Genomic DNA, 25,463 nt, shown 5'->3' with positions numbered 1-25,463 from the left:
AATCGGGAAGACAAGATATCGTGACCTCACAGCTCGCTACATACCAACATTAGCATTCACTTCCCACTTCCCAATGGAGGCATGAAAAAAGCTGCCAGGTCATGTGAAGATGAAGAAGAGTATGAAAAGAAATGCGGCACATAAATCAAGAACACGATGTGTAGATGAATGCGTTCTGTTGAGATCCTGAATAAGCGCGAACACGGCTCAGTACCTTGTACAGTGCGAGATATGGTGCTTCAATTCGGACTTACCAGGGTAGAACCAGAATGTGATGGCGACAATGACATATAGACCTGTTCGCATCCGTCGCGTCAGTTTGAGTCAAGTCATGGATTGAGAGGATCACTGACACATGAGAATCATCCCCTCTAGCCAATTTGACTTTCCGTCTTGCACGATGTAGTTGACGGTCAAGACTGCGTGGACAATGAGGTCGGTTACTTAGTGGGAAGAGGGACAGAACAAGTGCGTACCAGCAAGGAAGAGGACAATAGACTCGTAAGGATCAAAGAGAAGTGTCAATGGCTTGCCCATCATCCATGCAAGGGTCACGATGAAGCTGTTGAATATTGTGTGAGTTCAGGAAGCAAGTGAGCTCTCAAGCGATACTCACGGAATGACGAAAAGGGCAATTTGCTGCAAAAAGCGGAATGAGTGTCATGCAAAAATAACAACCGGGGGGTACTTACGATACTTGACCCAACCGCGACGCCCAAACTCAGTGTGAGCTTGTCCTTGACTGACACGGTGACAGCGGTGACATGCTCTGCACGAATCATTAGCTGAGTAAGTTTGACGTAGAATATACTGGCAGACAATGTGCTCACCCGCAGCGTTTCCAACAATTGGCAACAAAATAAGACCAACAAACTCCTCCGAGACGGCTCCCTTGGCCGTCAATCCATCGATTGAATCGACGAGGAACTCGGCAGTGACGGCGACGAGCTACAAGTCAAAGTGAAGAAAGATAATTGATACCTCGCGAACGACCAGGAAAACGAAGAAATTAACATACCACCGTGACAATGACTAGAAGGGCGACGGTAACAGTCACGCTCATTTGGGGCTTTTCCTCTTCTTGCTCTTTCTCTTGCGCGCGCGCCTCGACATCAGCGACAGACTCTTTCCTCTCCGGATGACGATTGTAGGCAACCGATTTCTGGACGTTGGGGTGGTCGTCCTCGTACAAGTTCTTGTGCGAAAACAGCTGGAATACAAGGTAGCTGCCGTAGACTGATCGACGGGACCATCGTGGTAAGAAAAACAAGGACAGTGTAGACAAATGAGGAACGCACTGAACAACAATACGATAGCCACCTAAAGATGAAGGGAGGTTTTCTGAGATGAGAAATGCTCATGTCTAACGAGATAGAGATGGGCGCACTCCGTGAGACAGTTTCAGAAGATCAGCTCTCTCCTCTGCATTCGTGAGCGGGTCGGTCTCTGTGCTGGTGTCCGGCGTAACAGCCATATGGAACGCAGCCGGGAGCAACACACCAATGACGCTCACGGTCAATAAAGACGAATTAAGCTGTGTGGCGCCTGATTGAATACGGAAGCGGTCAAAAACCAGGGTCATCAGAGATATATGGAGGGTAACGCACTGATCCCAAAGCCTTGTTCGGAAAAGCGGGTACCTCCGGCGAAGAAGCACATTCCAAGGACGAGTACTACACGTGAGGATTAGAGGGGGCGTGCGCACGGAGGGAGCAGCGGCTTACGCAGATTGCTGAGGATCGAGCCGACCACTACGATTGTGAACAGATGGCGACGTCATCGTCAGTAAAAGAATTCAAAACCCGCACGATCAAGGGAAGAAGCGCCATCAGCGCCGAAATGGCAGGAGCAGCCCCAACCCCGGTTCACCGTGGCAATCTCAAACAGGCAAGTTCAAATGTTTGCGTGCGTGTAGAAGATTCCTGCCTTTATGCCACGATGCTGAGACGTGTTGCCAGACGTCTAATTTGGGGCATACAGCTGTAAGGGAGCATGACAATGCGGAAGCAGAACGGGAATGCTTCGGTGACACTTCTGGTCCACGGTGGCCGCGCATCATGCCACAGATGGAAATTGTGATAAATGAAGGGCAAGGACACTCACGGGAAGACTGAACGATGCGCAGCTTGCATTGAGTAAGGGCGATGATCTATATCAAAGCCAAGACTATGAGACCCTATTGTTATGATGCGAGGAGAGGTACTTGCCGCTACAATCAGTTCCACGCTGATCAAATATTTACGTGAGATTAGAACGGGTGGAAAAAGCCGGGGATACGCACGCGTTACCCTGGAGGAAACGGCGTTCAATCAGTTCAGGGTCCAAAAGAGAGGGGTAAGGGAGAGGATGGTGGGATGAAACTCACGAGTGTCGCGTTAAGGAGACCTGCCAACGTTTGACCAACGCGTAATGAAAGCTCATCAGTGGCAAACGCGAGGAGCTAAGTGGATACCAATCGTCATTCAATGGGTGTGAGTGGAACAAGTGGAGTCATAGAAAAATACCTTTGCGAGCGGGATGATGGCCAAAAATGAGACTAAATTAAGATTAGCCACAGGGTTGCAGTTGAGGAGATAGAGAGTGGACTTACAGACGAAAATGAGAGTGTCCGACATGTTGGCAAAGTGCATGGCCCACTATAAGGGTGTCAAGGTTACCCAACTTACCATCAGAATGTATGAACGGACGTACAGAAACCGGAATGAAGATGAGCAGGATGTTGATATCTTTGGGGGGGGAGAGTGCGGTGAGCATTGATGCGGTCACAACCGAAGGCGTTGATCTCACAGGACGAGGTTACTACGGCCATTATACTTCTCCACGCCGTAGGAGCATCTCCGACAGGTCTTTGGGGCCTATGCCGACGGATGAAGGCCCTCACCCATGCCCGCCTCCCCGATCGAAACGACGGCCGGTCATCTTGTGCAGTAGTACCCACTCCCGGTATGGCAGGCGCGTCAGCAGGAACACTTTGGCGTGAGCGAATCGAGGATCCGTCGGCCATATGAGCTGTCAGAGGCGCGGATGTCTCTGTGGAAGGGGGAGGAACGGCGGAATACACAAGATGAGAGTTGCTGGACATGAATGCTACGCGCAGGGGCAGGGGTGGTCAACCTATATCCAATAGATGATTTGGGGTAGCGGAGACTCACTCGTCAAGGGAATCGAATGGACGGAAGGGGAAGACACGGAACGGTTGTTGGGGGGATTAAAGGAGCGGAGCGCTGATGTTTATATGTTACCGAGGATGCCCCACTGCCACTGCGTGGCGAAAGCTTTGAGACCGTGGCTTTCACAGGTGGTGCGGCGGACATTCAAATAACAACATATACGAGCCTGCAGCGCCGCCTGTCTGCGCTTTTCTCAACCGCCAACTCTCGCTTCTGCTACACAGCCATACAAGGGCCTGAGTGCAGTGTTTTTCCAGTCACAACAGGTGGGGGACAACGCTCTCGCCACAATGTGGGTCCATGCCGATATCCAATCAGCCGACGCGGCCCGCAGTCTGTAGCGCCGCCGCACAGCATCTGATCGACACAAGCAAACTCAAAGCAGCAAACAGTGCCGACAATTGTCTTTCATTTGTCAAAGCGACCGCCGTAAACCCCTTCCTACTACTGTACAAGTGATAATTAGAGATGAGTAAATGGAAGTACAAAGCAGAAAAAAATAACAATCGAAGCAAATAAAACCCAACAAATTGAGGCGAAATCGAAGCCCAGCAGCACTTTTCTCCCTTCCACGTTAGTATCTCGGTACGTGGAATAGTGGTATCCGAGATACACAGCATTAGAAAAAGAGCTCGCAGGAAAGCCGTGCGCACTGCGCAGTACGCGCTGTTCGTGTGTTTTTCCTATCAAGCCTCGAGAACAAGACAGTACGTATCCCGCGCAAAAAAGCGCTGCGGCGGTGCCCCATTATCCTTGGTACGCAAATGAGACCGCGCCATACAGCCCATCTTCACGCCCCAGGAGACCGTGCCCATGGAGTACCTATTATGGAACAATATATTAGCGTTGAACGTGGGCTGCGAGATCAGGTAAAGGAAGAGAAGAAGCTGTCATCTCCCAGCCTCGCACTCACCTCCATTTTCCTTGCGTGCCACCCAACGCCACTGCCCACGTTGCCGTTCGCGTCCGCGAGGGTTTCCAACGCCTCCCTCCAAGGGTGCACCTTTGCCAGATCCCGCCTCCACACGGGCACCTCCGACGCCAGCCCTTCCGCGCGCGGTTGCGCAACCCACCCAGTAGCCGTGTCCACATACCACCCACGGCCGCCCTTCGACTTGATGATCCTCCACGACTCCGCGCCAGCACCCAAGCTCGCCAACAGCGGGGTCGCAAGCTCGATCACGCGGAGCCGGGTCGGAGCATCCTGCGCAGACTTGTTTCCAGAAATGCTAAAAGAGAACGGAGGCGTGCACAATGGGCGAATGAACTGTGCATGGAGCACAATGGGAGCTTTGCGCGCAGACCCTCGTTGCGTTCCTGCACCTTCGCCGTAGCCTAAGTCAGGTGACGTGCCTACAAGAGTGACGACCTCGACCTGAGGAGTCTTCGTTTTGATAAAGTTGACGATGGCATCAAGCTTTAAGTGAGGGATGGATGACAGGCCCAATGACCTCAGCTTCGGCTGCGGGGCCGTCACTTCGAAGAGCTCCGGGGTCAGTTGAGCGCTGGACAGGTCCAGGTAGAGTAGCTCCCCAGAAGTGAAACACGGGGCACTTGTGAGGACGTCATGCAGCTCCGATGACGAGAGGGGACAAGGGAACGTGCCATCCCCATAGAGGTTCAATTCCGTCAAGTCACGAACTGCTGGGGCTGAGACGAGAAAGTCGCGAATGCTTTCACCTGTCAAACGAATGCAGCGTCCCAAAGAGAGCGAGCGTAGTCGGACAGTCTGCGATAGTCCGAGCACATTCAAAAAATCGGGAGTCACGCGCGTGCAAGACAGGTCAAGATGCGTGAGGGAGGGAAACGCGAGGACGAATGGGTTAAGGATGGCTGGCGGGATGGACTTGGCACCGCGGAGACTCAGACGCTGAAGACCTGGAAAAGACACGGGCTCGTCTAGATGCCGTGATGATCTAGACGATCGACTAGACCGGCCGCGCTCCATATGAGATCTCGCATCCTCGTCCTCGACGAAAGACGAATCTGGTTCAGCAACAGGTAGCAAGAGCTCGTTGACGAACTCCGTCAAGGCATTGACAAAAACGACGCTGACGCAACCCGTGAGGTCGACAGCCTCGATCTCCTTGCACTCCCGCCGCCTCGCATTGTCCTCGGCCTCGACATCGTTCGGATCCTCGATAACAAGACCGCGACCTCGGAGAGGCTGTCCGCGCCCTCGAGAGGGTGCACCGCGCATGAATAGTTCTTTGATCACTGGCAAGGTCAGTGCACCATCCATGTACTCTGTCGCGCCGAAGACGGTGAGGTTCGGGGTTTCCTTGATTCGGATGCGGAAGTTAGTCACGAGACATGGAATATTCACATGGGACGTACCTTGAGCACTGCTTCGAGACGTCCACCCGTCACAAAACGGCTGTTGACGCCCTCTTCAACAGAGCGGCGCATGCCAATCGTCCGAAAGTGGTTGAAGTCAAGATGACGCACATAGCGACCAGGTCGCGGATCATGCACGGCGGGGACTGAGCCATACCGAGACCCAAAGAAATTGCAGCTGTCAGAAAACAGCAATTCATGCCGCCCAAGGCATTCCGGAAAGACGTACCGTACATCCCGTTCTCGTCGCGACCCATAAGGTCCTGCACAGCGTCTGAAATCGAGCGCATGAGTTTCCATCGCGCCGGTGATTTGCTCTTCGCGCGTCTAGGACTCGGATCTCGCGACGCGGGTGGGGAAAGCAGTTCCGGTGGAATAGAGCTATCAGGGCCACTCAGGGATTCGAGGATGCTCTCTTTCAGCTTCATCGCTGCGTCCTGGTCCGGCTCTTCTCCGGTCGCCGTACGCATCGCGAGTGCAGCTTTGGCCGCCTCCGAGATGCTCCGGTCGACGACGAGCGCTGCCTGCTCTACGTTCGCCTCTTCGTCCTCGTCGCCGGCAATCTCCTCTACGAGAGAAAGCCAGCTGCGGGGCAGCCGGACCTCGATCTTGCGCCATAGCCAGGGCTTGGCCGCTTCGGACCATGCGCGACTGACAAGGGAGAGGTTGGCGAGGGCGCGGCGAGCTACAGGTTCGGGCCAGTTAGCGGGCGGGTACGAGGAGGGAAGGGACGAGGGTACCCCAGCTTCTTGTAGGAAGAGGGGGTCTAGGGACGGTATGGATGAGGGTTGGCCGGCGGCAAAGACATGGGCACAGATGGTAGAGAGGAGTTCAGGAGGGTACGAGTTGACACAGGATGTCATTAGTAGACACGTTCTGGCACCGGTGGTTGGTTGTTCTGGCGTCTGGAGTTGTTGCAGTCGACGGAGATGTACTGGCAGAGAGAGGAAGGTCGCAGGAGATGGGTCGGGGTGAGTTGGATGAGACGCACGGGTCCTATATAGGCGGGTCCGGCAACCTGGCCACGTGTAGATCGCATCTCAAATGCGGGGTAGAACGCAAGGAACCGTGGCGGTACTTTAGCTTACCCTACTCTCCCTTCACTTTATTTTCGGCCCTTCCCCAAATATCATCCGGCCGATGAACACGAAACCCACCGTGCATCCTCGATGCGGACGCAAAAAGGGATGCGTATTTCGAACGTGCCATTCACGAAAATGCCAGCGAGTGATGTTACACACGTGATGCACGAACGCGTTGGTTTCACCCTTCGCCACCACAGTGCGCCACCCACCTGCGTCCTAGCGTGCTCACACATTTTTCTGCCAAGTCTACGTTATCCTATCAGCATTGCCCAGTCGCACGCACTCTGCGCTCGTTCTCCTCCCATGCCCCGCACTTTATTCATAAAAAAACGCGTTCTGGCCTGTGACAGGGCAAAAGTGCGCCCCGCTTGACACACATCGTTGCTCAGAGCTCTCGTAGAATCACGACATATGCCGCTAGGATGCTTCGGCTTGTCGCTACCTCTTGTCATTCAACAGCCGACCTCCAATTACCTGGCGCTAAAGTGATCTTTAATCTCGGTTGCCTCTATTGCATGGCTCGAAGACCGCCTCGCGCGAGATTGCACAACCCCGGAGCCCATTCTACATTTGTGAGCATCTCACGAACAGTCATTCTCGACCGTCCGGGAGTTTTTGAATATCTCCAAATATAGCGCCTTGTATAGCGCCACGACCAAACCCTCTCCGTCCTCGACCATGGAGGTCTTCTCCCCTCGAAAATTCTGGACCTGGTAAGCCGAACCGCCTCCGAGCCGCTACGGCAAGTCTCGGCCGTTGGCCCTTCCGTACGAGCAGTTCACCACGCACCAGCTTTTGGCAGCCTCGCAGATGACAAGATGCACCGTTTGAAATCTCTCTCCGTCACATAATAAGTAGGCGATCGACGCGCGTCGCGCACCCGCTGACCCGCCTGCCCTCCCAACGCAGACCACCTGAGGATATCCATCCTGAGGCTATCACCTTGGCGCTCTGCCCGCCCCCGTTTCGCGCCATCGCAAGGGGAGGTCACACGTCGCGGCACCCGTTTTAGCCCATTTGAAAATCCTCGAGCCTGCGTGCTCCCGAGCCCTCTGCACCCTCTGACACGGTCTTCTCTCCAGATTTAGAGCCCCAGCACTGCCCCAGCCTAAGAGTCTCGGGGTCGGGAAATCGACCGGGGTAACGCGTTACGTGTATCGCGTGCCTCTTGTAGTGATGTCGCAAAGACGGGCGCGTAGCGGGGACACATGCCCTCAACACATGTCGTTCTCGTCGCTCTCGAACGGGATGATGCCATGTGCCGTGCTGCTGATGAGATGGCGCCTTGCCCCCATCACCAATCGGCGTTGACGGACTTGAAACAAATGAGAAGGTCCGGACGTTTAAGGTTGCCCACGAACTTTGTTTACAGAAGGCCCTGAACTCTGTCGCCCACAGCCGTCGGACGCACATGCACTCAACCTAGATCCGAACCGAACGCAGCCATTGACTTGACCTGCAGGGCTTGATGTTCGAGCGAGACTTCGGCTAATGAAGAGATTTTGGCGCGCGCCTAGCCGACGAGCTGTATGGCCTGAGGAGCATTCCCCATCGAAGAATGTTGAAGGAAGCACCGGCGGTGCTTGACATTGCAGGACACCCAACGCAGGGATTTCGACAGAGACTGCGGTCGAGTTGCTGAAATCAGTATGAAACGCTGAGCTCCCTTGTTGCGCCAACACAAAGGCGCAATACTTGCGAAACCAATCCGGGTTTTTCCGTGATGAAGCGAAAACCCCACTGACAACAGAAACGGGGGCTGATGAAAGTCGGGAGTTGACGGCTCGATGTTTCGTAGTCCAAGTTGGGACATTTGGTCTAATCGATGCTGCAGAGCACCCGAGGATCCCCATCTAACTTGACAAGCAGGATCCGAACGCAAGTTCCAGCGACAAGGCGCAGAAGGAGCGCATAACAAGAGATGGTATAATTAGAGATCTATACGTGACGATGTAATTTTAGATGCGGTAAGTAAATAAAAGGACGACAGTGGGAAAGAAAACATGAGACCATCACGAGGAACGACACTGGAGGCCCGAAGAGGACCACGGCCAGCAGGCCGTGGGGCCGAATAGCATTCGATCAACGGCAGACCGGACGGGGGCGATCAGTTTTTGACGTAGAAATCATACTGCGAGATCATCCACACGAGCGATGTTGCTAGCGAAGACGTTGTGGGTCAGTTCCGCCTCGTATGCACAAATTGCACATATCAGCTCACTCGCAACAATACAAGGGCTCAATACAGGAGGACCAATCTTCGCGGTGCGGAAGATGAAGATCTCTGAGCTGAAGTGGGCGAAGGCGATGAGGTACGTCATGAGAGCCATGTCATATATCCTTTGAGATTTACGTCAACGCGAGAGGCTATGGAAAACACTTGGACGTACACTTTGTTTTGAATGTGGTATGCGGCGTAGACGCGCACGACGGCAGACGTCAGGGTCCACACGGCGAATGTACGGGCCTGGAGTGCGGTGACTGGACGTAGAAGCGCGCGAGTTGAACTGCCGGGCCTAAAACGGGGATAAACATTGGGCAAGCCGTACCTGGCTGTGCGGGAGGGACTGCGTTATAGATGCGGCGGGTAAACTTGAGGGTGAGGAAGTTCTGGAGGGTGTTGAGGACGGCGACGACGCCGACGAGGAGCTGCCACTTTGGGAGCAAGCCCGCTGTCTGAGGGATGACTTTGGGAATTGAGGCGAGGTGAGCAATGGCGGATGAGATGGGGAACCTACGAGAGAAAAGGGCGGGGCCGAACATGGTATGGGAGTTGCAGGGGGAGTGGGCGGCACCTCTCGGAGATTCGTGTGGAGGGACGTGAGCGGGGGAGGGAGAAACGCGTTAGACGGGCGGGGAGTTTGCTGGCTGTCACTCCGGAGGGGGTGTGTGCACGTGATGGACGTAGCGACGCGAAAGACGTCTTGCAGGTTGCCTGTCTCGTCCAGCGTCGAGCATCGAGGTCCGCCCATGATGGCGTCCTCGTCCTCGTCCTATCCTGTCTTTGACCCCGGTCCCCTCACCCGTCCCGCCGTCTTGCGGTCCAATTCCATCCAGAGCAACGCGACGTCCAGCAGCAATTGTTCCCTCACACGCCAGCCGCGCATAAGAGCCCGCTCCAAGACAGTCACATCCAACGCCTCTGCCAGGAGGAACAGGTCCGGCGGCCCGAATACACCGCCTCCCCCAGTGACCCCAACAAGGCTCCTCGAGGACGTCCCTCCCGTGCCCGACACTCCCTTTGCAGCTGTCAGCGCACAAGACGTCCCTGTTCGACCCCCACGCTCGCCGATGAGATTCACCACTTCGCCCGTCGAGCTTACATACGATGTCGACGACGAACCGATGCCGTGGCCGACCACAGGGCCAGGTCGCCGAACGGTCGATGATGTGGACCTAATTAGTCGAGGGCGGGTGTCTCGCGATGAAGAAGCTGCGGAGGGCTCCACCGTACGTGCTCTCCCTCCTATTTGAGATTGCGGCACGGCTTCTGAACGACCGTCCCTCTAGTCACGAGCGCGCAAACGCTGCTCCAGTGTCCCTCGGGAAGCCTATCGCCTGTCCATGCTCTCAGAATCCTCGCCGCCCACCAGCCCGCTCTTTTCAAACCACAGTCGCTCCCACCCTATGCCCCCTTACACTTCATTCCGCGATGCGCGACAGCGCGTCCGCGACTCCATCATGTCCGGGACCTCGTCCTCAATCTATCCGTTCTCCGTCTCTACCACTTCGGGGACAGATTCGCCCCCCTCTCCACGCTCGCTGGTCGACCTTTTCCCAGACCACCGCATCGCTTCGGTTGACCCCGACGAGTCAGGCGACGACTACAGGAGCTTCAACGTCGACGATGTCTCCTATCGCCTCCGTCTCCTCATGAACAATAGCTACTTTCTGCCGCCGGCACACTCGAAGCCGAAGCCCTCCGACCTCGCACCCATGTCTGCAGCCCTGCCAAAGAAACAGAGCAAATCCTCCGCGCCTGCATTCTTCGACCTCTTCCGTGTTGGAAAGGCTCGATCGAAGCCGGGATCTCCGCTGGCGACGTCGGCGGAAGATCGCACGCCTGTCCTCAGGACGACGTCCGATTCCATTACTGCTTCAGGGTGGACTGCACGTCCCCACGCATACACGCTGCCGCACTCGCCTGCCTCGGCCCTCGTCCGGCCGCAGGAGCGTGTCACAAGGGTCGCCGTCGTCCGCGAAAAAATGGACGATCTCGTGGTCGCGGCCAGGCAGGCAGAGCAGGAGATCAAGTCGCGTGGGGAAGGGCGCAGGTCGGGGGAGATGCAGCGAGATAAGGCGGACGTCAGCGACGACGTCATCGATCCGACCGACTCTGTAGACGTGCCGCCGCCCTCTGCTGATTCTCCCTTCGCGGTCCAGGCGTCGAATGTGCACGGATTGGGCATAGAGGACTCTGTAGGCGCGGCGCTCCTGGCCGAGCGCTTGCCTCCCGCGAGCCCGGGGATCTGGTCCACCGACACCGACGACGACTGGCGCAAGGCACTTTTGCACGCAGCCGTGGGCCACTCGCTCAACTCCCCGGGCACATCCTCCATGCTTGCGTCGCCCGCTTTATCGACGCCTCCTAGATCCTCGACGGGTAGCGCCGATCGGGCATACATTCAACCGGCAGTGACGGGCACGCCGAGGCGCAATTTGGAGCAGAGGATCGTTGAGCCAGAAGCCTTAGTTCAAGCCACCGGTACTGACAGCCGACCCTCTACGGCGGGCAGAAATTCTCGCCGGCCTCCGATCCCAAAGGAGGCCCGCTCTTTCCTGGCCCAAGGCAGAAACGACGTTCCAAGACGCGCGGAGACCCCGTCGGCCCCCGCTCACCCGCTTGCCCCTCCCCCACGCAAGCAGATCATCAACCCCATCTACTCACTTTCTCAGTCGGATTTACCCTACACGAGCGAGGAGCACATTGGAGTGTCCAGCAGATCTTCCTCCGCTTCGCGCGGGGTTCGCCAGGTGGTGTCCTCTCCTACGCTTCATCATTTGCACGAAATGGGTCTCCGGGCGGGAAGAAGCGTAGTGAGCCCGCCGCTTCCATCATGGCACCCTTTGGGCGAAGACCGCATTTCACCTCCGTCGAGAGAGCCACGTGCCTTACCCCATACCATGCATCGTGTCATCAACAGTTTGACGAGCGGGTCTCATTACTCAAGCGACGAGCGCGATGTCATGTCTGAACAGAAGCAGTCTGAAGACGGCACTGTCCCGAGGACTTCTTTCGCGAGCACCTTGCCCAGTCGGCCTTCCCTGTCAGAGTACTCCCAACCTTCCCCTACCGTGTCCGCATTTCAAGACGCTCTCTTTGAGTCTGAGCATCTCCCTCCCCCCATGCCACGCTATGCAATCAATGTCACGACTGCGATGAACAGTCCGTCAGCATCCAGTGCAACCTCTGTCCAGCAAACGCTTCGTCAAGTCAACATGAGCCCGCCTCCTCGCGCCTCTTCATCCCTCAGCGCTACGATCCTTTCTCCACCTCCACGTACCATGTCGCAGCGCGCAAGGTCGCAGCTGTCCTCGTCTCCCCGTCCATCGTTTACGTCGTCAGATCCCGGGCACTCCGCGTACGCTTCTGCGCCTGAGTCTATCGAGATCCATGCCCCGGAGCCCATAACTCCTCCCTTTCCTACTCCTTCTCGACAGTTCCTTATCGCGGAACGCCGGGGCAACACCATCCCCACGACGTTGCACATCCCGACGTCGCCGATACCACAGTCAATACGCAGCGCGCCACCCACCGACTCCTCGATCGATTTCTTCGACCACATCCAGACGCACCCCAACGCGATGGATGATCTAGACGACAGCTCGGAGTCGGAGTTTTCAGACGATGGGATCGCCGCGCCATCGGTGTATTCCAGCGCGCACGGGCATACCGGCGTTGGCGTCGACACCGCCAACCTGATGCCGCCGTTACCTGCACAGACGTCGATCATGCGGCTCGGCAACCATTCGACGCCGTACGTCTCGTCCTCGGCCTCGTCGATGGTGAACTCGCCCATGCCTCGGTCTCCTGCGCGGACCTTCGACCTGGAGGAGCGGCGTCCGGTGGGGAACATCCCACCACGCACGCCGTACTTCAAGCGGATGAAGGGCGAGCAGGGCGTCTCGAACCTCGATCTCCATCAGCTCTCTCGTTCGGTGACCCCACCCCTACCCACCGCCTCGGCCGCTGTCCCGGCGAGGCCGTCCACGTCCGCTGCGACTACCTCCAAGCGCCCTGCGACGTCGCCAGGCAGGGCGTCTAGGAGCGAGCGAGAGACCGAGTCGTTGAAACGGCTCGATGGGCTGTTGATTCAGCACATGGAGGCAGAGCGGGACAGGCTGATCCGGATCGCGAGGACAGCAAAGGTGACGGCACGGACGTGACGCTGTAGCGGGTCAGGTCTGGACAGATTAAATTGGCAACAGGTCCAACACACGACACACGCAGTTGACGCGCCCTGCCTGACCTGCCCGGCTTTGTAGATTTTTAAGCATTTATATTCCTTATTATTTCGTATATACCCCGCTCGTATGATCTTTCTGTTTCTCCTCCTCTCCATCTTACCCTCGACTTTTGAATCGTGCATGTCCAGTATCCCACTACCCCCATGGCGCCGTTAATGAACCCGCTTCTTCATCTTCTTCGTTTGAGCGCTTGGTCGATTCAGGGTTCCATTCTTGCATGTGGTTCAGGTCGCCGTCGTGGGTCGTCGTTCATTTACATTCGTTTCGTTCATTGCCTATCATCGAATATCATACTTTCCTGTAGTATTTTACGACACTGCTTTCCTCGAGCGATCTCTTGGCACATCTATCGTATAGAGATGCATAATGAGGAGCGCGGACTTGCTTGGACGGGGGTCACCAAAAGGATACGCCTGAACCAATATGTCGATCGACTTGGGTTTTAGCCAGAAATTTCATTCAATCATGGAAGTGTTGAGGCTGTGTACAGAGATCTCGAACGCCACTTGTCTATTGAAATGTCGAGCCATATGTTTTGAGATATGTTTCGCCTGCACCAAGTCTCCTAAAACGATACACCGCTGGGTTTCAATCCGGCTTTCTCCGGCGGTCTGATTAGGTAACCTCACCGCACTGACGTACGGCAGCGTGCGGCTTGAGTCTGACACATGGTCACAGGCGAGTCAAGCGGAATTGCTACAGCAGCAGGGCTGAGCTTAAGACCGACGGTCTATTCATTGCGTTGACTATCACAAGAATATTCACGCAGTAAAGCCTCGCATCCGGGGATGAATTGGTCGCAAGAATATCCCAGCTATTCCTATTCATGGCACCAGGTGAGTGGCATGCTGCGTGGGCCACGGTGTTGCTTGCTCGCTAACGCATGTCCTGAGCGCTGCAGTCGCATGACCAGGTGAAGTGAGCCGTGGAATTGAATCCCAATGCCTCGACTCATCCGCGCCCTCATCACCTAGGCTACTGTGTTGCTGCTAGTGCCGTATGAGACTCCGGACGAAGAAGTACAGGTGTGTGGCACTTCGACGTGGAGCGTCGCAGAACGCCAACCCGCATTTGCAGGTGACCATCGAACGCAATCACTTGGTCGCGGGAGTCAGAGGCCAACCACCTGTTGTGAAGGTATGTGAGACCCTCATTCCACGCATTCTCTGTTCTGCTCCTCGGTCTCTGCTCTGTTCCTCGGGACTCACATCATGGTCTAGGGTCGATTGTACGGAAATGTCGATATTGCCAGTTCCGTATGGCAGCTAGAGTCACACGCGTCGCGGCTGTCACTCCGCGAGCGCACGACCTCGACCACCTCGACGGTCTCGACGCGCTCTTCCTACGCTTTCGTCTCGGACCCTGATATATCGAGCAGCTTTGCTGCGTCTGTGGGAAGCGGCCCCACCTCTGACACGGAGGAGTTCCTGGCGTCATCGCCTGCACTCTCCTCGCCCGTCTCGTCTTCCGCAGACGAGCGTGTGGGGTTCGCCACCGTGCAACGCCAGCAATCCAGGCGGAACACGTTTCGAGCAGTGTCGCCCCGAAATGTGTCCCTCAGCCTAGCATCGTCTTTTTCGTCGTCAGAGTCGTTGCATGCTTCCACTTCTGGGAGGCTCTTGACCATACATCTTGAAAAGGCAGATTCTGTCATCTGGCCATCGATGATCGTCGGCCCTGTGCCAGAGACGCTCTCTCCCTGTCATCCCAGCCCTACAGGCCTGAGCACGGATCTCGAGCAGACATACAACATGGATCCTACGAGTCTAGTCCTCCTCGCTTTCGACCTCTTTGACATTCGTCAAGACAAGGAATCTGCTTTCGAATATCTACTGTAAGCGTCTCCTCTTGAATAGCATTTCCCGATTTTCACAACGAGGACATGTCTTACTCTTTTGTAAACAGACGAGCTTGGCATCAAGCACACCTACCGTCCGCCGCAATCAGGCTGGTTACTCACTACGTTCCTCTGCACCTGACCTCTGATGACACTCTCAAAGACCCTGAGACGCCCGTAGTGCCAGGAACGTCTGCTTATTATGCTCAGTGCTTGGGAGGGCCGCTTGGGCTTGCACAGCTATACCTCGAGGCTGGCCTCCTCTACTTGGAAGGCACCGCTTCCGCGCTACTCTCCACTGCCTACTCTCCTCTTTCTTCCATCCGCTTGCCGCCGCAATCGCAGTCCGTCGGGAGCGGCGCGGAAGGAGTGACAGCGGCGTGGAAACGAGACCGCGAGATATCGCGACGCTATTTCCAGCGCGCGCATAATCTGCACCCGAGCCTTGACGTCCCGTTACTCCCGTCTGAAGGCGAGGATGTGCTCCGGGAGAGCACGAGCGACGTTACCCTCCAGATGCCGACCATAGAGGTGAATCCTCCTGTGGAAGATCGTGTAAGTAGGACGCATCCAAGGCAGAAGCGCCGGCAGAAGGGAGACGTGGGTATCTTTGATGATTCGAAGCGTTCCGCGATGGAGGAGCTTGACAATACCTGGTATCTATACTTACCGGGGTTGGTGGGCGCAGGCACGGCTTTGCTCGTCGTAGGGGTTGTTGGGGCCTTGAGCTTCTCCTCTTGGAGGAAGAATCAGGGTTGACACGACGCGCGCGATCTTTCATGCATGTTTTTGTTGTACTGTACGTTGCTCTGTATTTTTTTTCGTCTTTTTGTTTTAGGTCTAGTGCACAATCCTATGTTGTTTTGAGGTATCATTGCTTTGTTGCTTTGTCGAGAGCGCAAGATATCCCTCATAAACGAGTATATGACGTCACCTGTGTTCTAGTCAGTGCTTGGCGAAGTGGTTGCCTTCGACGTTCTCCCGATGTCATCTGATTCTCAGGCAAAGCATTGGTCCACACCATTTCTTCTCCCTCTCTCCGAAGCAGAAATATCCGATTCTACTGGAAACCGCGCGCTGATCATTTTGAACCAACCTTTCTCCGAGTCTCTCTTCTCTCGACTATGGCAATCTACGTCATGGCGCTGTTGTGCTGATGGCGGGGCGAATAGGCTATTCGATCTTTTCGCCTCTGATGAGGCAGCAGAAGAACGGAGGTCGTGAGCCTTACGAAGTTTTCCCCAGAGAGCCTTTTTTGACTACGTGCAGGCTTCATCTGCCCGACCTCGTGAAGGGGGATTTGGACTCTCTTCGCGATGATGTGCAACAATACTACGCAATGAAGGCATGTCTGCTTTTCACACTAATCACTCAGAGTTTCTCATCACGCTGAAGGGCATCCCAGTGGTTCAAGATCACGACCAAGACTCGACGGACTTGATGAAATGCGTATCCAGTTTGGAGGAGAAAGAGCGGAAGGAGGGTAAGCAGGTAAGGCACGACTTCTTGATATCTCATACAAAAGCACTAACTGCTTGGGACTCAGGAGACGTACGACATCATTCTGCTTGGTGGTCTATCCGGACGGTTGGACCAAACGATCCACACCTTGTCGTACCTTCACAAGCTGCGAAAATCAAGCCGGCGGGTCTTTGCTGTGACAGACGAGAATGTTGGATGGGTTCTTGACGAGGTACGCACCACCGTGCTTGCAACAGGTTGGTTTTTGATTGGCCTTGGGCTCACTAGGGCGAACATTACATCTCAATCCCTCATTCCGCTTTGGGTCCGACGTGTGGTCTGCTTCCCGTGGGCGTGGACTCCACCGTTCTGTCGACGTCAGGCCTGCGTTGGAATCTATGTGCGCTCTGTCTTTCTTTTTGATTCTCCGCAAGCCATGTTCTGATGACAGAGCTTCAGCCGACCATGTTTCTGGCTTCGATGGCTTGATGTCGACTTCCAATCATCTCGTTCAGGAAGAGGACACGGTGTGGATAAAAACTTCGAGACCTATATGGTGGTGCGCAGAACTGAAGACAATATGAGAGCAAGATGAGCGCGGCGTTTGTATTTCTTGTTGCTATATTAGAACATACCCACCCTGGTCATCGATCTCTCGTTGAAAGGGACTGCGTAGGTGGATCATGTAGCTTACTAGCTGAAGCGCTGAAGCTCGATCAAGTGGACAATTGTGTGACACGCGAGAGATTCCCCGATCTAATGTGCTTTATCTTATCTTTCCACACACCATCACCTTGAACCTTTCCACTATGTCAAATACGAGGGAGATCACGGTTTTATACTTTGCAGCTGCATCAACAGCGACGGGGCTGACTTCTGAGCGCATCCCGTTACCACCTACCACCGACCCTTTTACTTTATCATCGCTTCCATCCCTCCTCGTATCTCGCCATCCCAACACGCCTTTGGACAAGGTCCTCGAAGGCAGTCAGTGGAGTGTGGATGCGGAGATGGTTGATGATATCAGCAAGGTCGTCTTGAAGGGCGGAGAAGAGGTTGCAGTGATTTGCCCGGTTTCGGGCGGGTGAAGGAAATGCTGACTCGATTGACGAAGGTGAGTTGTGCGGTCAGCTTGTGTTCGAGAACTGCCACAGTGCTTAAAGTGTGATTCGTCGGGTTATCACAAGGCCCTCACGAATGTATGAGAACGTGTGCGATAGTCCCTAATGTCGACCCGTACTGGATCACCGCTATTAACGAACGTCCTACCGTAGGCGTCGAGACATGTTACATATTCTCAGCTCTGTCCCATACATGATACCACTCATTGCCAACTTGATACACCTCCTACTGACGATTACCAGAGGAGTCATGATAGGTTTGAAGAAAAGTATGCGGGACTGGCGGAGCTTCCACGAAGCGGGCGTGGATTGTGAGGCTGGTGAGGTGTCGCATACTATGAGGCGATGTCAGAATGAACATCAAAGGATACTTGAGGACGTACATGTCGTAGATGCACCAAGCGGGATACTCAAATAAAGTCCTATGATGGTCTTCGTCCTTTGAAGATGGTTTGTTCTATATCAGCCAGGAAGGCATCAGTGTCGATTGATCCGGCGGTGCTGCCATATGGTTTGGGCCTCTGGGCCTCCAAGGCTACGAAAGGGTCAGTGACCGTTGGTGGTTTCGTTCCCTCGTCCATGGATGGTGAAGGAGGTATTGGTTGAGAGAGCCTCTGGTCCTCCGCCTTGCCTTTCCCCTTCCGCCTCTTCGCGTCCAGCAGCAGTCTCCGTTCCTCCAATTCCCTCTTCCGCTTCTCTGTAGCTCGACCTTTCAGTCCGTGACCACTAGCCTGCAGTCCATCCACCTCTCCAGGTTTCAAGTCAACAGCCCCCAAGTCTTCCCTGTTCCGCTCTGTTTCCCCTCTCGCCGCAAGCAGCTCCTCCATCTGCTTCTTCCTGGTTTCTTCGTCTGCGGAAAACTGGTAAAACCCAGCTCCCTTAGCACGCACTTCACGCGTCGAATCATAATGAGTATTTAGTGGTTTATTCCCTTCTGCTAGAGCTTCGTCGATGGCTGCAGTGCGTTCGGCAGAAGGCTCGTAGACAGGAAAGAAATTGACGGGATTCTCTACGATCATCTTGATGTAAATTAATCATTGGAAATCCGAAGAAGGTAAACTCACCTATGACATATCCTCTGACACAAAAATCAGCAAGAGATCACTGGCAGGATATTCAGCATTGCTTACTCGTCACCGTCACCATCTCCACCCTTCACATTACGAGGTAATAGATGCCGCGGCACCTCAGAACGGGGCGCTGTGCGCATCCGACCAAATTCATCTTCATATTCGATGACTGGATCAGCCTATCAAATTATCAAGTGAGGCACGAATAATGCATGGCGAGAGCGTACCTCATCTAATGGTTCGGGTACAGTCAAAGATTCATCTATGTCCTCGCTGTCGGATCCGAAATTTGCCATAGGTTTAGAATCGAACTGCCGTCTAAAGGTCAGTTCGTATATCGTGTCTATATGATGAGAATGGGATTGGACGTACGTCGACTAAGAGCATGTCAAATTGTTTGTCTGTGAGTCCACCAGACTTCCCTTTCATCAACTTGTCGTAAATCTTCGCTTTTCGCTCGAGAGCGGCGCGTGCAGACTCCAAAGTTGGCTCATCGACCGCTTCCAGTTCAATATCTCGAGCGGCGCGCGACTTGACGCCCTTGTTTTGGCGGGCCCATTGTGATATTTTCTATGTCGCGTGCTTAAGGTGCAAGTTGAAGGACAGACGAGAGCTGGTAGGTCGAGCGTACCTTATCCCGCCGCTGAACAGCGCCCGCCGCAACCTTACCTGCAGCCTTGTTCTCTAAGACCTCTTCTTCTCGTTTAGCGAGCTGAGCTTTGAGGTCGAAAAACGAGGAAGCGCTGACCCCCGCTGCTTTTGCTTTACTAGCAGGAGCCATCATGTATTAGTACGGAGTGTGAGGAAGGGCGTCTATTCTTAGGCTCGGACACAAACGGCCAGTACAAATTCCGCTGCTCCGACAAGGGCTCCCTTGGTACAGAGCATACGCGGCTCCCCCGGCCGTAACGACTCCGACGAAAACGAGCCTCAGTTATTAGAAGTCCGACGGCCCATCTTGCCTAGTAATCACGAGGCTAGTAACAGGCGCCCATTACCAGTGTGCTCCGAGTTCGATTCTACCACGCCGCCGCTAAATTTTGACGAGGCAGTCTCGCCCCCACATGCGCATGAGGTCGGCCAACATTCCTATGACATTCACAAGTCATCGGGGCTCGGAACAACGACTCTGTAGCAGCATCCGAAGGTAGAAGGGCGTGCTTACCGAACCTCATTAATTCGTTTGATGCGCCCAATAAATGCACCATTTTCTCCTATTCAACCGATTGTTGCTCGGCGCTTGGCGCTTAGCCTCGGCAGACCATAAGACACGCTATCCGGGTCAGTCTTCCATTTATGGTGATTCTCTTTGCTGATTTGCAGAGTACATAGGCGCGAGCGCTACAGCGCTTTCAAAAATCCATATTCGGTCGACAGAATGCCAGGCGCGCACATAGTTGTATTGGCCTATCCTGTACGGATGAATCGCCCTGTGACGACCATATCAAGATCTTTTATATAGGTCACAGAATCTGGTGTTGAAAGGGCTAGAGAAGAGGAAAGCATCTCCGAGGTGTTTAAAATAGACGTCAAGCAACGTCAAGTCATCGGTCCCTTGCGTCACGACCTCCATCAACCAACAGCGTTTCGGCCCAATAAATAAACCATCGCAGTGTTGCGGATCTAAATCTGCCTATATCCTCGAACTTCATACTCTGAGACTTGACCACCTCCTCTTCTCTTTGTGGGGTATCATTCGCTTTGGTTTGATCGCAGTACTGCTCCCATGCGGCCATGGTTCCTTCTACTCCTGCCAGTCGTTCAGGCTGCTCTCGTAAACAAAACGATCGACGATGAGGCAGGTCCGGATCCGTCGACAGGCGTTGCTCCCATTACATTCTTGCCTATAGCAGGATGGACTCAAGGAGCCACTTGCGATGGCTGTGTCGCGACGTTAGACAAAGCGCTGGTGTTCAACCATACTTGGCACGATACTACCCATTTTCCAGGTGATGCTGAGCAGCGCACGGTGACAGTTTCCTTCACTGGTGAGTTTTTTATAGTGCGTGTATGCGCCTGTGTCGAATGAAGGCGTCCTCTCTAGGAACTGCTGTATACGCTTATGCAGTCCTGTCATATGTTCTCACCAATCTGACGTTCAATATCGATGGATCTGATGTGGGGAATTTCGTCTACGTTCCGCCTGCAACTTTTGGAGGCTATCAATATGACCACCCCATATTTTCCAAGGATGGGTTGAAGAACGGATCTCATCAGTTGGTTATGAGCACTACAGGCAATACCAATCAGACAATATTTCTCTTTGATTACTTGGTCTACACGTGAGTGCCCTACTGCTTTCCCAACGAGGTCTGGACGCCTGACAACTCGGTTCAGAGTTGACACGGATCCTGCCACGAGCTCTGCCACTTCTACCTCTTCGACTGCGTCCGTCCAACCTTTAAGCTCGACCCCTGCACCCTCAGTAGACCATTCCAAAAAGACCACGTCCGTCGGCCCTATCGTGGGTGGTGTTGTCGGCGGCTTAGCCGTCGTCGGCGTTGTCGCCGCCCTCCTATTGTTCTGTTTACGACGACGCATGTCACCCCATGTCTACGTCCACGATGACTCCAAGATGCAGATCGAGCCACTCACGCACAATCTTCTACCACCCTCTCCATTACCTTCGGACTCTGGTGGGAACACTTCGTACCCGTACCGAAGCCTGCCGGTAACATCATACACGGCACACGATCCGAACCTTGGTGCCACAGACTCGTCAAGTTCTAGCACCATATCCGCAGGAAATGCGACGATGCAAGCGCGAGCCGCTGCCGTTCGACTGGAGGCGAAACATCCACGATCGAATCCCGGACACACGCAACAGATATCAGACGTCACATTCCCAACATCATCCACACCTACGTCTACACAGGCACGTACCGCCTTGGGGGAGGCTGATCTGCGGGCAGACGCCTCGGGAGCTGACACCGATCTGCGGAACGAGGTAGCGGAATTGCGCGTTAGGATGGAGATCCTCCAAACTCAGCGTACATGGGCTGCATTAGACGAGTCGCCTCCGCAATACGATGGCTAAATCTTGACTTCCCACCGGGGCGTTCGGTGTGTATACCATTACGAATTTTTCCAATTCTTGCAGTCTTTTGGGTTCATTTTTCTTCACAAACCCTATTTACAGCCATGTTGTAGAACCCCAGGCGCGATGTGTTTCCAAATTCTGTAAATCATAATTTATAGCTCGCGCGAGAATGAAATCATATGCTTCAAAACGTGATGGGGTCGGGTACTCCTCCGGTTGATCCTAGGCTAGTCAGTGCGGTGACAGGTCATATGAGAGCTCATCTGTCTGGTTAGTCAAGATATTTCGTCTTTTCTGACCCAGTGCTCAACCAAAATCAACCTCTGAAGCTTATGACCTTGTTCATCGGACAGACGATAACACACCAAATTCAGTTTTTTTTTTGGTCGAGGCATGTCACAACCCAATCCAACTACTCCGTCCTCCCGGATTATGCAACGATGTCTGCCCAATTTTCACAACTCCAGCTTCTATCTTCGCCACGTCCTCTATATGTCTCATCTGTTCCGGCTTTTCAACAACGAAGGGGTTGTCGATAGCATCTATCAGAGGACTCGGGGTAGCCAGCGGTGTTGAAGGCGTTGCGATGAACGAACCCCGACCGTCCACTTTCGGTGAGGGCGATTTATCCGAAGGGGGGTGGAAGACTGGAAGGAAGGACTCGGCATACCATTCGTACCAGACTTGGCGTTGGTTCGTGAGGCGCCAGATGGAGACTTGAAGCTCGGAATTACTCGGCAGGTACAACGGCTCCTAGCGGAAGACGTCAGTTGAAGGAATACGGATACAAGATAGGCCCGTACTTTGAGAGGAAAGAAAAGAGGGAACCAGCTCAACATATCCTTGGATATCTGGTCTTTTCGAAATGGGTGAATACTCAGACCAACGTCGCCGTAGAGCATGGCCTCGAAGTAGCCTGCCAGGCCGTGCAGTACACCCGCGTGGGGGATATGGAAGGTCAACTTGGCCGAGCGCGTATTGTGCGTATTCGTAGGCGGCAAACCTGCACCAAAAATAAGCCATCAAGCAGCCCAGTGAGAATTACAATATTCACCAAGTTCGTTCAAGACAGCGTCTCTTCGCGGATGCTCGAAATCCCAGCACTCTTGTACTTTGGGCCCGCATCGGCCTTCCGCGCCACCACCATCACCACTAAGGATGTTCACCGCTTGGAACATGACAACATAAGGGGTCTCAGAGGCCTTGCTGTCCTTCCCCACTCGAACTTCATTATACAGTTTCGAGGAGGACAGCGGAGCGAGGTACGCTGAATATGATGCAGGTATGGAGATGCCGTCGGCTAAACCAATGAAAGATGTCAATAGTTTGCGTGCATTAGCATGTACAGTAACCACATACGCTTCAAGAACCTCATGGCACCGTCGAGACATTCCGGACTAAGCTCATTGTCCCCAAAGGATCCCAACAATTCGCTGACAATAATGTCCGCAAGTTCGGGCACCTGAATAGTCCGCATGTCGCCAAATAATACATTGACCTTATCCTTCCATTCATGCTCCTTCCGTCCTTGTAATCTGAACAAAGCGCGTGAGCACCAAATCTTTTATACGGGAAGACATTTGAATCACGTTACATATGCACTCGGGTTTTTCTCGAGAGCATAAACGAAGGCGTTTCGCTTCGAACTTTCTATGGCGTTCAGACATCTTGCCACGAGGGGACCTCGTCCGGCACCGGCGACATAGATCACGCTAGGAAGATATCAACAAGGGCGAGAGGATTTTAAAAATGACAGGCGTACATTCTGTCACACTCCGGCCATTCAGACAATGCCATGAAGACGGCCTTGTGGACGACATTGTTCAAAAGAGCGATCAAAAGATATGTGAGGACTTACCTCTTCATATTTTTGGTACTTCACAGGGTCTTGTTCGAATGTTTGGTAGGTGACGCTTTGCAGATTATCCATGAGAGGCTGTACGGGTTTCAGTATAGAAAAGACTACGGTCAGTGTAACATACCTGCAACGGCGCTTGCAGATAATCTTGGTATCCTTGTGCAAAATGTTCGACCGTCCCAGGAGTCTTCACCTGCACAACTGCAGGGCTTGTTTTCTCCAGATAACGTACGTACTGCAGATACGCAGCCTCCCCGCCACGATTGTGCAGCCCAGTAGCAGGACCAGATAAGATCAACGTCGGTCGATGCTAGTCCAATGAGGGATGAGTGAAACAAGACAACTAGCATGCAGAATTATACCTTCATGATATCCCGGATGAATTTCTGCGTCCCTTTCGGGAGGACAGGATAGCCTTTTGTGTTAGCAATAAAAGTTGAGGCTGGGAGAAAGACGTGTCTAATGGGCTCAGCGGCCCATCTGTTGAGCACGCCAGGAACGGAAGGGAGGGGAGGTGTGAGGTCCAAAGCTATTCACCGGCAATTAACGAGGTGGATGGCGAAAAAAGAACCGGCGCACTCAATGTAAGTCGCGGGTTATAGTCGCAGATCGACCGGATAGCATCCCACATTTCCCACGTGGCATTTAGCTCACCCTCTGATGCTCGGGTAGATGGGGGAGATCTGCGCAGGTCGGGTGTGCGAATATCAGGTGTCGATCTCCCATTAGGAGAACCGTGAATATCAGAGAGTGATGTTTCCCGAGTCTGCTTTGGCTCGAATATTGAAGGGTCGTATATGGGGAGACGGACAGAGAGCTGCATATATGGTGTCTGTTCGAGACACTTGTTGATCGCGCGACCATATGATGCTATCTGCTCTCTGTTCCGTGGAGGAGGAAGTATAACAGTTTGGACATTGAGATATGAAGCGTAGGATAATTCTTGTTGGAGAGCCTGTACACAAACCAGCCTTCAGCATCTATTTTACCGACCTGCTAATAGAAGAGACCAAAGAAGTCATAAGTTCTCGGCACTCACGATCTCAGAATCATGTCTAACCCAATCGTCAGATGCGTCCAACTCCAGCCAGTCTGAAACCATCACAGACACGCCGTCTGCTTCGTCTTGTAATAATACAGAAAGTCAGGACCACAAAGCTTTGAGTTACAGGTGCACTCACCCAGGCGCGACATCGTCACTTCGTCCCGTAGAAAGCATGGATTGGCCCTCCATGTCTCAGCTCGTCGTTCTGCCTCCGAGTTCTCTCCCTCCATCTGTCCGACTGGGATCACGCACATACTCCTCCATCGCTCTCTCCAGTTCTCGTTCGACAGCGGCAGACACACCACATCATACGTCCGTTCTCTAGCATCATGCACCACGGAAAGTACGGGAGTGTCGTACGCAGACTGATCGAGCTTCCCCTGCGCCTCTTGCAATTCCTTGAGCGACTGCGACAAGGCGATGTTGGCGGAGTCCCAGGACATGGTTATGCGAGAAAGTCAGCGCCGGAGATGATATATGATGGAGGACGGATTCGATGATGTACGGCGCTCTCAATTGATGTTTGCTCCGAACAAACAGACGCGTCGCGTCGACTCGTCATTTCCGAAGCAATTTAGCTCTATTTGACCTTCGGTTTACTCACTTCCTGATCGTAAGGAGATTCGTGAGCTGCTATCTGGCAAGCGGACACAGCCTATGACGGTGTCAATCTCTCCCACGGCCATCCGCTGTCTTAGTGCTGTCTTCCGCTGTGCCTCAGGGCCGATCAATGCTTAGGAAAAAAGTCAAAATCACTGTCACCAGTCATCACTGGCAGAAGGTATATCGGCATATTCAAATAAAAAGAGGTCAGAGTATGCTGGAGGATGGCGCTGTATGACGCTATGGCCATATCACACTGCGCTCTCTTTATCGTCGTGGGGTCCAGGATTGTCCGCCAGATGAGCAGTCTTCGAGGGACCCAGGAGCCCCCTGGAGCAGCCAGCTTATAAGTTCGACATCCGAAGCGA

The 25,463-nt window shown here is 53.9% G+C and overlaps 10 protein-coding genes across 10 annotated transcripts; 5 read left to right on the top strand and 5 right to left on the bottom strand.

Moving 5' to 3' along the window:
- Positions 1-145: 145 nt before the first annotated feature.
- HETIRDRAFT_126409 (H+/Ca2+ exchanger Vxc1-like protein) lies at positions 146-3,082 on the bottom strand (the record flags this gene model as incomplete). The annotated part of the gene is made up of 18 exons (XM_009547082.1): positions 146-186; positions 255-296; positions 354-419; positions 477-562; positions 617-639; positions 693-769; positions 831-948; positions 1,019-1,236; positions 1,299-1,320; positions 1,388-1,545; positions 1,608-1,673; positions 1,725-1,751; positions 2,104-2,149; positions 2,366-2,440; positions 2,505-2,536; positions 2,591-2,636; positions 2,692-2,726; positions 2,788-3,082. The coding sequence occupies 18 exons, from the start codon at positions 3,080-3,082 to the stop codon at positions 146-148; spliced, it is 1,473 nt and encodes a 490-aa protein (XP_009545377.1).
- Positions 3,083-3,917: 835 nt separating this feature from the next.
- Positions 3,918-6,370, bottom strand: HETIRDRAFT_316497 (uncharacterized protein; the record flags this gene model as incomplete). Its single annotated transcript, XM_009547081.1, has 4 exons — positions 3,918-3,992; positions 4,084-5,451; positions 5,508-5,653; positions 5,737-6,370. 4 exons carry the CDS (start codon positions 6,368-6,370, stop codon positions 3,918-3,920), a joined length of 2,223 nt encoding a protein of 740 aa, XP_009545376.1.
- Positions 6,371-8,699: 2,329 nt separating this feature from the next.
- HETIRDRAFT_316224 (uncharacterized protein) lies at positions 8,700-9,355 on the bottom strand (the record flags this gene model as incomplete). Its single annotated transcript, XM_009547080.1, has 4 exons — positions 8,700-8,752; positions 8,814-8,932; positions 8,983-9,073; positions 9,142-9,355. 4 exons carry the CDS (start codon positions 9,353-9,355, stop codon positions 8,700-8,702), a joined length of 477 nt encoding a protein of 158 aa, XP_009545375.1.
- Positions 9,356-10,021: 666 nt separating this feature from the next.
- Positions 10,022-13,235, top strand: HETIRDRAFT_433775 (uncharacterized protein). The gene has a single exon (XM_009547079.1). The coding sequence runs from the start codon at positions 10,157-10,159 to the stop codon at positions 12,977-12,979; it is 2,823 nt and encodes a 940-aa protein (XP_009545374.1). The 5' UTR covers positions 10,022-10,156; the 3' UTR covers positions 12,980-13,235.
- Positions 13,236-13,848: 613 nt separating this feature from the next.
- Positions 13,849-15,656, top strand: HETIRDRAFT_474236 (uncharacterized protein; the record flags this gene model as incomplete). The annotated part of the gene is made up of 6 exons (XM_009547078.1): positions 13,849-13,896; positions 13,962-13,973; positions 14,035-14,085; positions 14,138-14,197; positions 14,281-14,894; positions 14,966-15,656. The coding sequence occupies 6 exons, from the start codon at positions 13,849-13,851 to the stop codon at positions 15,654-15,656; spliced, it is 1,476 nt and encodes a 491-aa protein (XP_009545373.1).
- A 225-nt stretch (positions 15,657-15,881) lies between these two features.
- Positions 15,882-16,942, top strand: HETIRDRAFT_163496 (uncharacterized protein; the record flags this gene model as incomplete). Its single annotated transcript, XM_009547077.1, has 6 exons — positions 15,882-16,117; positions 16,167-16,242; positions 16,293-16,388; positions 16,444-16,590; positions 16,647-16,758; positions 16,818-16,942. 6 exons carry the CDS (start codon positions 15,882-15,884, stop codon positions 16,940-16,942), a joined length of 792 nt encoding a protein of 263 aa, XP_009545372.1.
- A 225-nt stretch (positions 16,943-17,167) lies between these two features.
- Positions 17,168-17,446, top strand: HETIRDRAFT_417083 (uncharacterized protein; the record flags this gene model as incomplete). The annotated part of the gene is made up of 1 exon (XM_009547076.1): positions 17,168-17,446. One exon carries the CDS (start codon positions 17,168-17,170, stop codon positions 17,444-17,446), a length of 279 nt encoding a protein of 92 aa, XP_009545371.1.
- Positions 17,447-17,557: 111 nt separating this feature from the next.
- On the bottom strand, positions 17,558-19,333 carry HETIRDRAFT_474233 (uncharacterized protein; the record flags this gene model as incomplete). Its single annotated transcript, XM_009547075.1, has 7 exons — positions 17,558-17,814; positions 17,863-18,488; positions 18,544-18,557; positions 18,610-18,728; positions 18,777-18,860; positions 18,922-19,119; positions 19,181-19,333. The coding sequence occupies 6 exons, from the start codon at positions 19,331-19,333 to the stop codon at positions 17,902-17,904; spliced, it is 1,155 nt and encodes a 384-aa protein (XP_009545370.1). The 3' UTR covers positions 17,558-17,814; positions 17,863-17,901.
- Positions 19,334-20,275: 942 nt separating this feature from the next.
- HETIRDRAFT_315667 (uncharacterized protein) lies at positions 20,276-21,586 on the top strand (the record flags this gene model as incomplete). The annotated part of the gene is made up of 3 exons (XM_009547074.1): positions 20,276-20,537; positions 20,594-20,831; positions 20,887-21,586. 3 exons carry the CDS (start codon positions 20,276-20,278, stop codon positions 21,584-21,586), a joined length of 1,200 nt encoding a protein of 399 aa, XP_009545369.1.
- A 399-nt stretch (positions 21,587-21,985) lies between these two features.
- Positions 21,986-24,935, bottom strand: HETIRDRAFT_417080 (uncharacterized protein; the record flags this gene model as incomplete). Its single annotated transcript, XM_009547073.1, has 12 exons — positions 21,986-22,342; positions 22,393-22,592; positions 22,644-22,889; positions 22,949-23,124; positions 23,179-23,301; positions 23,352-23,395; positions 23,448-23,525; positions 23,572-23,757; positions 23,810-23,976; positions 24,027-24,402; positions 24,487-24,572; positions 24,629-24,935. The coding sequence occupies 12 exons, from the start codon at positions 24,933-24,935 to the stop codon at positions 21,986-21,988; spliced, it is 2,346 nt and encodes a 781-aa protein (XP_009545368.1).
- Between the last annotated feature and the right edge of the window lie 528 nt (positions 24,936-25,463).

The sequence above is a fragment of the Heterobasidion irregulare genome (assembly GCF_000320585.1).
Source record: "Heterobasidion irregulare TC 32-1 unplaced genomic scaffold scaffold_04, whole genome shotgun sequence".
NCBI lineage: Eukaryota > Fungi > Basidiomycota > Agaricomycetes > Russulales > Bondarzewiaceae > Heterobasidion > Heterobasidion irregulare.
The sequence above is the reverse complement of the archived record's forward strand: the minus strand, read 5'-3'. Positions and strand labels throughout refer to the sequence as shown.

Excerpts from the sequence above, each read along its gene's own strand:
- HETIRDRAFT_433775 (XM_009547079.1), top strand. The coding sequence starts at position 10,157 with ATGCTCTCAGAATCCTCGCCGCCCACCAGCCCGCTCTTTTCAAACCAC.